At 44.0% G+C, this 12,496-nt stretch overlaps 1 protein-coding gene across 1 annotated transcript in view; it reads left to right on the top strand.

Moving 5' to 3' along the window:
• Positions 1–12,496, top strand: part of ACOXL (acyl-CoA oxidase like) — a 625,524-nt gene that overhangs the window by 108,904 nt on the left and 504,124 nt on the right. The window contains 1 exon segment of the mRNA XM_040429469.1: positions 8,676–8,748. Within this exon segment, the coding sequence (XP_040285403.1) occupies positions 8,676–8,748 (73 nt within the window).

The raw sequence follows: 12,496 nt of genomic DNA, 5'->3' as shown, positions 1-12,496 counted from the left end.
AAGGATAGCATACAAGGGAAGATACTCAAGCAAGAGCTACAACCCAAATGAGAAATATAATCCACACCTACAATAGGAGGAGGGGGAATATAAAGGCAGGGGAATCAAATGGAGGAGGAACAGCTGGGAGGAAGGAAACAGAAAACTCCTCCCAGCTCTAGTAGTGACATCATCACAGGGGTGGAGAAACAGAGCTGTGAGAACGTCCCAAAGCTCTGGTAGTGACAGAGGCACGAACAACTTCCCAGAAGGACAACGGGCAGGTGCCTCAGCCTGGGCAGCCTGGACCTCGGCCTCCAAATCGGAATATAGAGCAGAAACAACTACCCCCTCCGCCAAAATGGGACCCGGGTCCTCAGAGTTTCCTCCTCCCGGAAAACAGCGAGAGAGTGCATCAGCCTTCACATTTTTGATCCCAGGTCGGAATGTAACAACAAAATTGAATCTGGAGAAGAACAGAGACCATCTGGCCTGTCTCGGATTCATACGCCTGGCCGACTCCAAGTATGCCAGATTCTTATGGTCGGTAAAAACGGTGATAGGGTGCCTGGCCCCCTCCAACCAATGGCGCCATTCCTCGAAAGCCAACTTGATGGCCAACAACTCCCTATCTCCCACATCATAGTTTCTCTCTGCCGGGGAGAGTTTTTTAGAGAAAAAGGCACAGGGTCGCCATTTGGCAGGAGAAGGGCCCTGGGACAAAACCGCACCCACACCCACCTCGGAAGCATCCACCTCAACAATAAAAGGTAAGGAAACATCGGGATGCACCAAGACGGGAGCAGACGCAAAACTCTCTTTAATCTTAGAAAAGGCTGCAAGCGCCTCCTCCGACCAAGAGGAAAAATCCGCCCCCTTTTTTGTCATGTCAGTAAGGGGTTTGACAACAGAGGAATAATTCAAAATGAACTTTCTGTAATAGTTCGCAAAACCCAGAAAGCGCATCAATGCCTTCTGATTCTCAGGAAGCTCCCACTCAAGTACAGCACGGACCTTCTCCGGATCCATGCGAAAACCAGAAGCAGAGAGGAGAAAACCCAGAAATTGAATCTCCGATACCATAAAAAGACATTTCTCCAGCTTGGCGTACAATTTATTTTCCCGCAGAATCTGCAGAACCTGAAAAAGATGATCCTGATGGGTCTGAACATCAGGGGAAAAAATCAAAATATCATCAAGATACACCAATACAAATTTCCCCATTAAATGGTAGAAAATACTATTAACAAAATGCTGAAAGACGGCCGGAGCATTCATCAGGCCGAAAGGCATAACGAGATTCTCGAAATGCCCGTTAGGGGTATTAAAGGCCGTCTTCCATTCATCCCCCTCTCTGACCCTGACCAGGTTGTACGCGCCTCTCAAATCCAATTTGGAAAACACCTTGGCCCCAACAATTTGGTTGAAGAGGTCCGGGATCAGAGGAAGGGGATAGGGATCGCGAATCGTGATACGGTTCAGCTCCCTAAAATCTAGGCAAGGTCTCAGAGAGCCATCTTTTTTTTTAACAAAAAAAAAAACCCGCGGCCACAGGTGACTTTGAGGGACGAATATGCCCCTTCTCGAGACTCTCGGAGATATAAGTTCGCATTGCGATTCTTTCCGGTTGTGAGAGATTGTAGAGGCGTGCTTTTGGCAGCTTGGCGCCGGGAATGAGGTTAATGGGACAGTCAAACTCCCGGTGAGGAGGTAGCTCCTGAACACCACTCTCGGAAAACACGTCCGAGAAATCAGAGAGAAATGCTGGCACAGTTTTAGTAGACACCTCTGCAAAAGTCGCTGTGAGACAATTCTCTCTACAAAAGTCACTCCACTCATTTATTTGCCTTCCTTGCCAATCAATAGTGGGGTTATGTCTAGTGAGCCAGGGTAACCCCAAAACTAGAGGAGAAGGCAATCCGTTAAGGACAAAACAAGATATATCCTCCACATGAGTGTCACCTACAGCTAGCCGGATATTGTGAACAATGCCCTTCAGAGATCTCTGTGAGAGTGGAGCAGAGTCAATAGCAAAAACAGGTATATCCTTTTCTAATGTGCAAACCTGAAAACCATGCATGGCTACAAATTGAGTGTCAATAAGATTGACGGCCGCTCCACTATCGACAAAAATCTCACAAGAAATGACTTTGCTCTCTAGCGCCACCCTGGCAGACAGGAGAAAACGGGAACTGCAGGTCAGAGGAAAAGCATCAATTCCTACATCAACTTTGCCCAAAGTAGCAGATGAAGCAGAATTTGATGATTTACCTTTTGAGGTTTTTCTCTTATTATCGCTCTTGGTACAGTTCAAGAATCTCCTAGAGGGACAAACATTTGCCAAATGACCTATGCCCCCACAACAAAAACACACCATACTCTGAGGACTAAATCCTCTTTTATCAGGGGCAAGTCGACCTAGCTGCATGGGCTCCTCCTCAGAGGGGAGCGAGACAGGATGAGGCCCCTGCACACAGAATGAGTCCGCACCACTGCCCCTAGACTGACCATGGCTGGACAGAGAGGTCTCGTTTCTTTCTCTTAGATGCCTGTCAAGGCGTACCGCCAATGACATGGCAGACTCTAAGGACGTTGGTCTCTCATGGAAAGCAAACGCATCTTTCAATCTCTCTGAGAGACCATGACAGAACTGACTCCGGAGTGCAGCATCATTCCAACCCGAATCAGCTGCCCATCTCCGAAATTCAGAACAATAAAGCTCCGCAGACAGTTTGTTCTGGCATAAAACACGTAAGTTAGATTCGGCCAGAGCAACACGATCCGGGTCATCATAAATCTGCCCCAGGGCCACAAAAAATCTTTCCACGGATCGAAGGGAGGGATCCCCTGATGGCAGCGAAAAAGCCCAAGTCTGAGCATTACCCCTGAGCAGGGAGATGACAATCCTCACCCTCTGCTCCTCCTTACCAGAGGAGTGGGGACACAAGCAAAAATGGAGTTTGCATGCCTCTCTGAAGCGAACAAAATTCTCACTGCCCCCGGAGAACGTTTCCGGAAGTGAGACCTTTGGCTCGCAACAGACTCCATGAGCCGGAGCAGAGCCCAATGCTTGAAGCTGAGTCATAGATTGACGGAGATCCGCTACTTCCAAAGAAAGACCCTGCATGCGGTCAACCAGGCCAGAAAGCGGATCCATGTCAAAAAAGGACGGTTTTGGCGGATTATAATGTCACGGCTGTATGTGAGCAACAATAGTATACACAGTAAAAGAGCTACTGACCGGACCCAAACTAGGGAGGATAAAGGGTTACCCCTGTCAGACCCTCAAAGCTCTCCCTATTCTGCTAAAGCACATGCCCGGATCCAAATGGCGGAACGAGGCATGCCCACGTGCCTAAGACTGATGACCACTGTAACCCCTACAATAGTGGAAGGGGCACGGCCACCGGTGCCCTACTCAGTATATGGAGGGAACCGTGGCCACCTCAGATCCAGTCAGAAAATAATCAGGTACACAACAATGTCTGTACACTTAGCTGAAGGTGTTGCAGCCGCAGAGAAGACGGATCCAAGGACAGCTGGCAATATCCGGAGTGCTTGCTGCAGCAGAACACAGGTCCAGTAAACTGATAGCTACAAGTGAAGATACTAAAGCAAGAGCTACAACTGAAATGAGAACTATAATCCATGCCCTACAATAGGAGGAGGGGTGATATAAAGAGAGGGAAATCAAACGCATGAGGAACAGCTGGGAGGAAGGAAACCAAAAGTAAACAGAGCAGTGAGAACTCCTCCCAGCTCTAGTAGTGACATCATCACAGGGGTGGAGAAACAGAGCTGTGAGAACGTCCCAAAGCTCTGGTAGTGACACTATGACTATGAATAAGAATGTGCCAGTCTAAATTTTTTTGTAGTATTTATTGAGGGTAGCGCCTCTTTTAGACTGAGTAAACGCCCATCTGCCTGGGGCTTCTGATCAAAGTACAAATGTAGCTGGTTCTTACACTGCCCTGAAAATGTGGACTTGGATAAGTCCAAGAGAGGAGGTATATTAGTGATAGGGACCCGTCTGCGGAAGCCACCTTGACGCTTGGTAGATGGGCCCGACACAAGTTTGATCAAAATGTGCGCTAAGAGCTTCCATTGATCCATTTATAGTAGGTATAACACCACTTGAATTTAGAATGATCCCCATTTCTCAGCTTTACTGCTTATATGTGTGTGCAGCCATTATTTTTTTATCAACCATGTTTGCTTTATTGATATGCACCTATGACTATGAATAATAATGTGCCAGTCTAAATTTTTTGTACTATCCTGTGGATAGGTCATCAGTATCTAATTGGTGGGGGTCTGACACCTGGAACACCCGGCGATCATCTGTTTGAGAAGGCACCGATGCTCGCAGTAGCGCCATGGCCTTCTCCAGCTTAGCCAAGGCCATGTGACTTCATGCTCATCAGTCACATGGCCCTAGGCGCAGCTCACCCTCATTGAAGTGAATGGGTCTGAGCTGTGATACCAAGCACAGTTGCTATACAATGTACCATGCTGTGCTTGGTAAACTGAGAGAAGGCCACGGCACTACTGCAAGCGCCAGTACTTCCTCAGACAGCTGATTGGCAAAGGTCCCGGGTGTTAGACCCCCCACCAATCAGATACTCATGACGTAACCGGAGCATAAGTCATTAGTTAAAAAATCTTGGAAAACCCCTTTACTGAAACTGTCCAGAAAAATGGCCCTGTGGTCTATTACAACCAGTGCAGGTTTCATTTTCCAAACTGCTGTGGAAAATTGAAAGCTGAGATGAGATTAGACAACAAGGCCAGTTTTTGTTTTAGTCTAGAATAATGTTGAGCGAACTTCTGTTTTCAAGGTCGGCATACAAGGTTTGGGTTGGGGTTATCTAAGAATTCCATTATGGATTCCACTACCACGGACCATAAGTTTTATGTTCCCTGGTAGCCGAATCCATAACGGAATTCTTAGATAACCCGAACCCTAACCTTGAACTCCGACCTTGAAAACAGAAGTTCACTCATCTCTAGTCTAGAGATCTATGGCAGCTCCCAGATATCTGTTTCTGTGACTCACACACAGCTTCAAGAGGATTATTTAAATCGCTGAGGGATTTATGTGAATAATCATTTTGATTATTCCAAAGTATTATTCGATGGAAGTCAAATGAGTTGTCTATTTTAGTTAATAGAGGGGCTTCCTCTGCTCAGGATAATCTTTTGGTCAGACTGGAAAGAGGTTACAAAAATCTCCTGCTCTGGAGGACCTATCCTGTCCTTTCTCCTGTGGTGGAGATACAGGGAATTTGAACACTAAACGCTCCCATACCCATAAGTGTATTGTTGGCCGAACCCACTGACAGTTTAATGTGTGTAGGGAACTCCGACTCTCCCACCAACAGATGATGGAGGAGAAGGATTGGGCGAAATGAACATTTTCGCCCAATCCTTTTGTTTTCCCAGTAGATAAGCTGCTGCCAGAGGTGTATGTTAGCAGATTCTCTTCTCTCCTCATTAAACACACATACATATTCGTAAGTAAGATGTAGCTGCAGATAGCTATTGGCTGTGTATGGCTGACTTTACTTCCAGGTTTACTCAGTTGCACTCTGGTGGTCCCAGCAGGGGGACACTTTGTAATCAGCTTATTATAAAGATATCCTTCTAAATGTGGCCATACATATTAGTCTAAAGTTGATTGAAATTTCAGCCAAAATTATTATGCTTTGCATAAAATGTAACAGTGATTGATCATTTTATAGACCATCATTGCCTGAAAAAAAGTCAGCAGTATTACAGATTTTCATCCGATAGTCAGAAGACAGGTCTTTCTTTCAAAGAACATTCTTCATTCACCGCCCGGAGTCAATGAACATGTACCACCTGATTGAACAATTGTTATGACCCAATGTGGACTAAAATGTGTATGTAGGCAGTCGTTCACCAGATGCATAACTTGTTCAACATCGTAACACAGTTTAGTAACCTAGTTTATAAGGCTGAAAAAAAGACCTCTGTCCATCCAGTTCAGCCTCTCATCCTGCAAATTGATACAGAGGAGGGCAAAAAAACAACAAAAAAAAAACCCTGTGAGGAGGTAGAAGCCAATTTTCCTCACTTTAGGGGAAAAAATTCCTTCCCGACTTCAATAAGGCAATCAGAATAACTCCCTGGATCAACAACCCATCCCTAGTAACTATAACCATTAGTGAATTCCACCTCCTCAGGCAGAGAGCGCCATAGTCTCACTGCTCTTACCATAACGAATCCTCTTTTATGTTGGTAGAAAAACCTTCTTTCCTCTAGGCACAGAGGATGTTCTCTCGTCACAGTCCTAGGTATAACTAGATCATGGATGAAATCTCTGTACTGACCCCTGTTATCTTTATACATAGTTATTAGATCTCCCCTCAGTAGTCTTTTTTCTAAAGGAATAACCCTAATTTTGATCATCTTTCAGGGTACTGTAGTTGCCCCATTCCAGTTATTACTTTAGTTGCCCTCCTCTGAACCTTCTCCAGCTCTGCTATGTCTGCCTTGTTCACAGGAGCCCAGAAGAGTACACAGTACTCCATGTGTGGTCTGACTAGTGATTTGCAAAGTGGTAGGACTATGTTCTCATCATGGACATCTATGCCCCTTTTGATGCAACCCATTATCTTATTGGCCTTGGCAGCAGCTGCCTGACACTGGTTTTTGCAGCTTATTTACTGTCAACTAAAATTCCTAAGTCCTTTATCATGTCAGTGTTACCCAGTGTTTTACCATTTAGTATGTTCGGGTGACGTTTGTTTTCCTTCCCATGTGCATATTGTCCTTACATTTGTCAGTGTTAAACCTCATCTGCCCAAGCCTCTAATCAACCATCAACCTAATTCTGTCTAATTTGTATGGCCACCTTAACAAGTAAGGATTAGCATTTAAAGGGGTTGCCCCATTATCCCTGATTCACAGGATAGAAGATAATAGGGATTTGACTGCTAAGGCCCCTGCCGATCTTGAGAATGCAGCACGTGTTCTCCTGTTTGAATGAAGTGACCATCACACGTGTATGTCGCCACTCCATTCATTTCTTTGGGGCTGCTGAAGAAAACAAAGTGCTTCTGTCACACCGATAAAGTTAAATGGAGTGGGGGATACACAGGCGTGTCTGCCGCTCCATTCAGACGGGGAGCACGGGCCCCTGTTCTTGTGATTGGTGGGGGTCTGACCTTTGGCTTTATCCTGTAGAAAAGGGATCCGTTTTCTTAATGGGACTACCCCTTTAAGTACTAGAGAACTATTTTAAGTTCTGGGTCCTGATTTTTTTGTATTCAGAATTTTTCAAAACCATATGTGATGAATACCACCCCTTATGCCCTGACTGACGTCAGACATCAACTACGTCGAGCTCACGAGATACAGTATGATCACTGGTTACCAAGGCGTGACGTTACACCCTCCGGGAGGAGCGGGTAAAGTCCGTCTTGGTACAGTTTTCACAGATACCTCCTGTCCACACGGGCATAGAGAGGCAACAAGCTGCCCCAGTGAAACAGCGCGTTCTCAGCCCGGAAAGACTGCCACCAGTTCCTTGTTTGATATAAGCCCGGTCCATTAACGGGATTATATAGGGTGAGGAAGCAACCCACGGTAGCTTATAACTAGCCCGAAACACAGACGTGGGAATTCGTGATCGAGATACAAGACAGCACAAGATCAAATTATATATTTAATCGCCTTAAGGGCAAACTAGATAACATACTATACACAAAGAATATATACAGTGGTCTGAGGTTACAAATACAGGTAATATGGTAAAAACAGGATTACTCAGAGCACAAGTCAGTTACCGGGTAGATGAATGTTCCGTTGGGTTATGATTAGTCCTTTGCTGTATTCACATGGAGGGCAGTGATGTCAGCAGGTTGCAGGTCGCTCTAAACACATTGCACGATGTGACCCTCCTTCAGAGAAAAGACACGCCCACTTGCTGGCACAAGCCTTTTAACCTGTAGTCAGCCCCCTCTGCTAGGCTGGCAGCACATGAGCCACAAAACCGTTTAAGGCTCATTGCTCCAGACCAGAATGTCGCAGGGAGGTGGTTCTGGGACCAATGGATCCGCCTGGGTTCCGGTTAACAGTAGAGTCCAAGCATGGTACCGTTATTTGGCTTCTGTGGGGAGATATGTATATCTCCCTTCCCTGGCCTCCCACCACCAGACTGTGACCACGGGCCTGTTCATTGTGGCCAAAGGGACACAAATATGTATCCGGTTTGTGCCTGTAATGGCCAGGCGATTCATAATTAATTATAAATTGCCAGTTCCATGCTGTCTGCTAGATTTGATTGAACTGGGGAATGGCCCAGACCCCTGCAGAGAGGTTTTTCCTATTCCATTGGCTGGGTTCCTAGCTGGCTGAATGGAGGTGAGAAATTGTAAACAAAGGTGGCCTGAAAGAAGTTCTCTGCCATATGGCTGGGCTTTGAAGCAGGGCCCTCCTGTGGAATTCACTACCTCTGCTATCTTACAGCTGATAGCTGGTGTGGGAACATGGCTGACAGTAAATATTAATCCATATTCCTCACACCTATACTGAAAATGTTAATGCATTACAAAATTTTATCGTTTTGTGAATTGATGTAATTTCTGAAATCTGTCATGTCCTTTCCAAGGTTACAAGCTTTTGTGTTTTTTCTTGCTTAGTGACATTTTCATCTTTTGCTCTGATTAAAGGTCTTCATGGTGTAGACAATGGAATTCTGACATTCAATCAAGTTCGGATCCCGAGAGAAAACCTGCTGGACAAGTTAGTATATCAACATTGATTTCAGTTTGGCAGGAGTTACCTGTGGTTAGGCCAAGTTCATTTAGATGTCAAAATGACTGGAAGTTTAATTCTAACCTGAATCGAGCCATAGTTGCCTATTTGTTTTGATATTTTGCTGGCTATGTAATATAACTTTAAAACCATTGTAGTAATTGTGTTTTACTACTTTAGCTGACACTAGATCAGCAAAACATACCCAAACTGCATGTAGTAGGTTATTTATCCTTTGCAAGGCACAGTCGGGAAGAGGTATCAAAACTGGAGCAAAGGAAAAGTGGGTCAGTTGCTTATAGCACCCATATAGGTCTCATCTTGAAAATTAAAGGGAATGTGTCATCAGAAATTAGCCTATTGTTTTAAAAGAACCTCTGTCAGCATGATCACCCCTATAAAACCAGGCATATTGCTGATTAAAACTATATATTTCTTTTGTTTGTAGCTTAACCACTTCCCAACCGCCCATTGACTATAAACGTCCTTGGGCGGTTGGGTTTATCTCTGATCGGACGTTTTGAAACGTCTTTTCAGAGAGGGCAGCTGCACACTAATTGTTCAGCTGCTGTGTCGGGGGCCCACTGTCAGTGACAGCAGGACACCCCAGAGAGAAGGCAGGGACCGTTCCTGGGTGTCCCTGCCTTCTAGATCACTGTATACACAGCGCTGAACGAGCGCTGTGTATACAGATGAGGAAGCAATGTGCTGCTTCCTGTCCCGGCCCGGTGGTCATCTGACCGCCAGGGGAGTGCAGGAGCTGTCGGGTCTTCCATAGACCACGATCAGCCATGCACTGAGGCTGTACAGCGCTGTATTATGCTGTGCAGCCTCTCTGGGGGTGTATTTCCTCTGTAACTGGGGCTACTATGTCAGCCCCAGTTACAGGAGAAATCATTAGTGAAAAAAAAAAAGTGAAGTTAAAAGTCCACCAGAGGTCTTGTATGACCTTATGGGGAACACAAAATGTAAAATAAAAAAATAAAAATAATAAAGTGTTTTATAAAAAAAAAAAGTTTCAAAAGTAAAAAAAAATGTAATTAAGTAAAAAAAATATTAAAATAGAAAAATATATATGAAATAGACATATTTGGTATTGCTGCATCCGTGACGGCCAGCTCTATAAAAATATTACATGATCTACCCCATCAGGTGAACGCCATAAAAAAAAAAAATAAACATTAGCTAAAAACAGCTTTTTTAGTTACCTTACCTCCCAAATAACATAATGTTAATTGATCAAAAAGTTGTATGTAACCCAAAATGGTAGCAATAAAAACGTCACCTCATCCCGCAAAAAATTAGCCCCCGCACAAGACCATAGCCAGAAAAAAAAAAAAAAAGGCTCTAAGAAAATTGCAACACAAAAACATTTTTTTTCAAAACATTCTCTTATTGTGTAAAACGTAAAAAAATAAATAAAAAGGACATATTTGGTATTGCCACGTCCGTAACAACTGGCTCTACAAAAATATCACATGATCTACCGCATCAGGTGAACACCGTGAAAAACAAACAAATAAAAATTACGCGAAAACAGCTTTTTTTAGTCACCTCACCTCCCCAAAAACTTTATATCAATCAAACAAAAAGTTGTATGTAGCTCAAAACGTTAGCAATAAAAGCGTCACCTCATCCCGCAAAAAAAAAAGCCCTTACAAAAGACCATAGCTAGAATTTTTTTTAAATATGGCTCTAAGAAAATGGCAACACAAAACATGATTTTTTTTTCAAAAAATATTCTTATTGTGTAAAACGTAAACATAACAAAAAACTAGACATTTTGTATAGTTGCGTCCGTAACGACCGGATATACAAAAATATCACATGATCTATCCTATCAAGCGAACAGTGTAAAAAAAAAAAAAATATAGAAAAATGACACCAAACAGCTTCTTTTCTAATTCACCTCCCAAAAAAGTGAGATAAAAAGCTACCAGAAAGCCAAATGTACCCCAAAATAGTGGCAATAAAAACCACAGCTTGTCCCAAAAAAAATCCCTCATGCAGCTTACTCGACAAAAAATAAAAAAGTTATCGCTCTTAAAATCCATGACAGAAAATTCCATGATAGAAAATCCAGATGCTGCTCCTTCTCTTCTGAGCTCCGACGTATCCCCAAATAACAGTTTACGACCACAATTGGGGTGTTACTGTATTCAAGAGAAAATGGGTAGCAAATTGGGCGGGGGGATAATCTCCTGTTATGTTTCTTGTAAAAAAAATATATATATAGTTTTTCATTTTTACAGCCAAGGGTTATAAATTATATAAAACGCCTGTTGGCTCAAAGTGCTCGCTACACCCCTTAAAAATTCCTTGGGTGGTGTAGTTTACAAAATGTGGTCACTTTTGCAGGTTTTCACTAGGGGGGTACCTCAGGATCTCTTCAAATGCAACATAGCACCCTAAGACTATTCCAGTAAAATCTGCTCTCCAAAAATCATATGGTGCTCCTTGCCTTCTGAGCTTTGCCGTGTGCCCATACAGCGGTATACGACCACATATGGGGTGTTTCTGTAAACTGCAGAATCAGGGTAATAAATATTGAGGTTTGTTTTGTTGTTAACCCATAATATGTTACAGGAAAAAATTTATTAAAATGGAAATTTTGAAATTTCCCTTCTATATTGCTTTAATTCCTTAAAGGGTTAACAACATTTACTTTAAAGAGGACCTTTCACCTTGAAAAACATTGTGAACTAAGTATGCTGTGTTGTCCCGTTATAGGCTCCGGTATGTTCTCTCACTAAGTTATAGTAGGCGGTGTCTGCCCTTGTCCTGTGGGCGTCTCCTTCTCATAGGCTGCGTCTCCTAGTGAGAGAACATACCGGAGCCTATAACGGGAGAACGGAGCGGCGCCCAGGGGTAATAGTAAGTGCAGTGAGATCCCCGGGCGCCGCTTTCCATGGCAGCATACTTAGTTCACAATGTTTTTCAAGGTGAAAGGTCCTCTTTAATTACTTAAAGGGTTAGCAACATTTCTAAAACCAGTTTTGTGTAGTTTCTAAAATGGGGTATTTATGGGTGGTCCGTGGTATGCCGGGCTGGATTCCTGTTCAGAGCAGGAGCGCACGGCGTCATTGGTTGCTATGACGCCGTGCCCTTCATGCCGCCGCTGCACTACAGTAATACACTATGCGACGTGCGCTCCTGCTCTGAACAGGAATCCAGCCCGGCATACCACGGACCGCTCTCGGCCGCGGAACACGGCCGTGTGCATTAAGCCTTAGGCCTCCTGCACACGACCGTTTTTTCCCCCCGTTTACTGGCCGTTTTTTGCGTTTCGTATACGGTCTGTATACGAAACCATTCATTTCAATGGTTCCGCAAAAGAAACGGAATGTACTCCGTATGCATTCCGTTTCCGTATTTCCGTTCCGTTTAAAGATAGAACATGTCCTATTATTGCCCGCAAATCACGTTCCGTGGCTCCATTCAAGTCAATGGGTCCGCAAAAAAATGGAACACATACGGATATGCATCCGTATGTCTTCCGTTTCCGTTCCGTTTTTTGCAGAACCATCTATTGAAAATGTTATGCCCAGACCAATTTTATCTATGTAATTACTGTATACTGTATATACCATACGGAAAAACGGAACGGAACAACGGAACAGAAACAAAAAACGGTACAACTGATCCGTGAAAAACGGACCGCAAAACACTGAAAAAGCCATACGGTCGTGTGCAGGAGGCCTTAGGCAGTTGGAGGACCGAGGGGCCGGCTTAGATC

The sequence above is a fragment of the Bufo bufo genome, chromosome 4, assembly GCF_905171765.1.
Source record: "Bufo bufo chromosome 4, aBufBuf1.1, whole genome shotgun sequence".
In the NCBI taxonomy this organism is placed as follows: Eukaryota; Metazoa; Chordata; class Amphibia; order Anura; family Bufonidae; genus Bufo; species Bufo bufo.
This window is presented reverse-complemented; position numbering and strand designations above follow the sequence as displayed.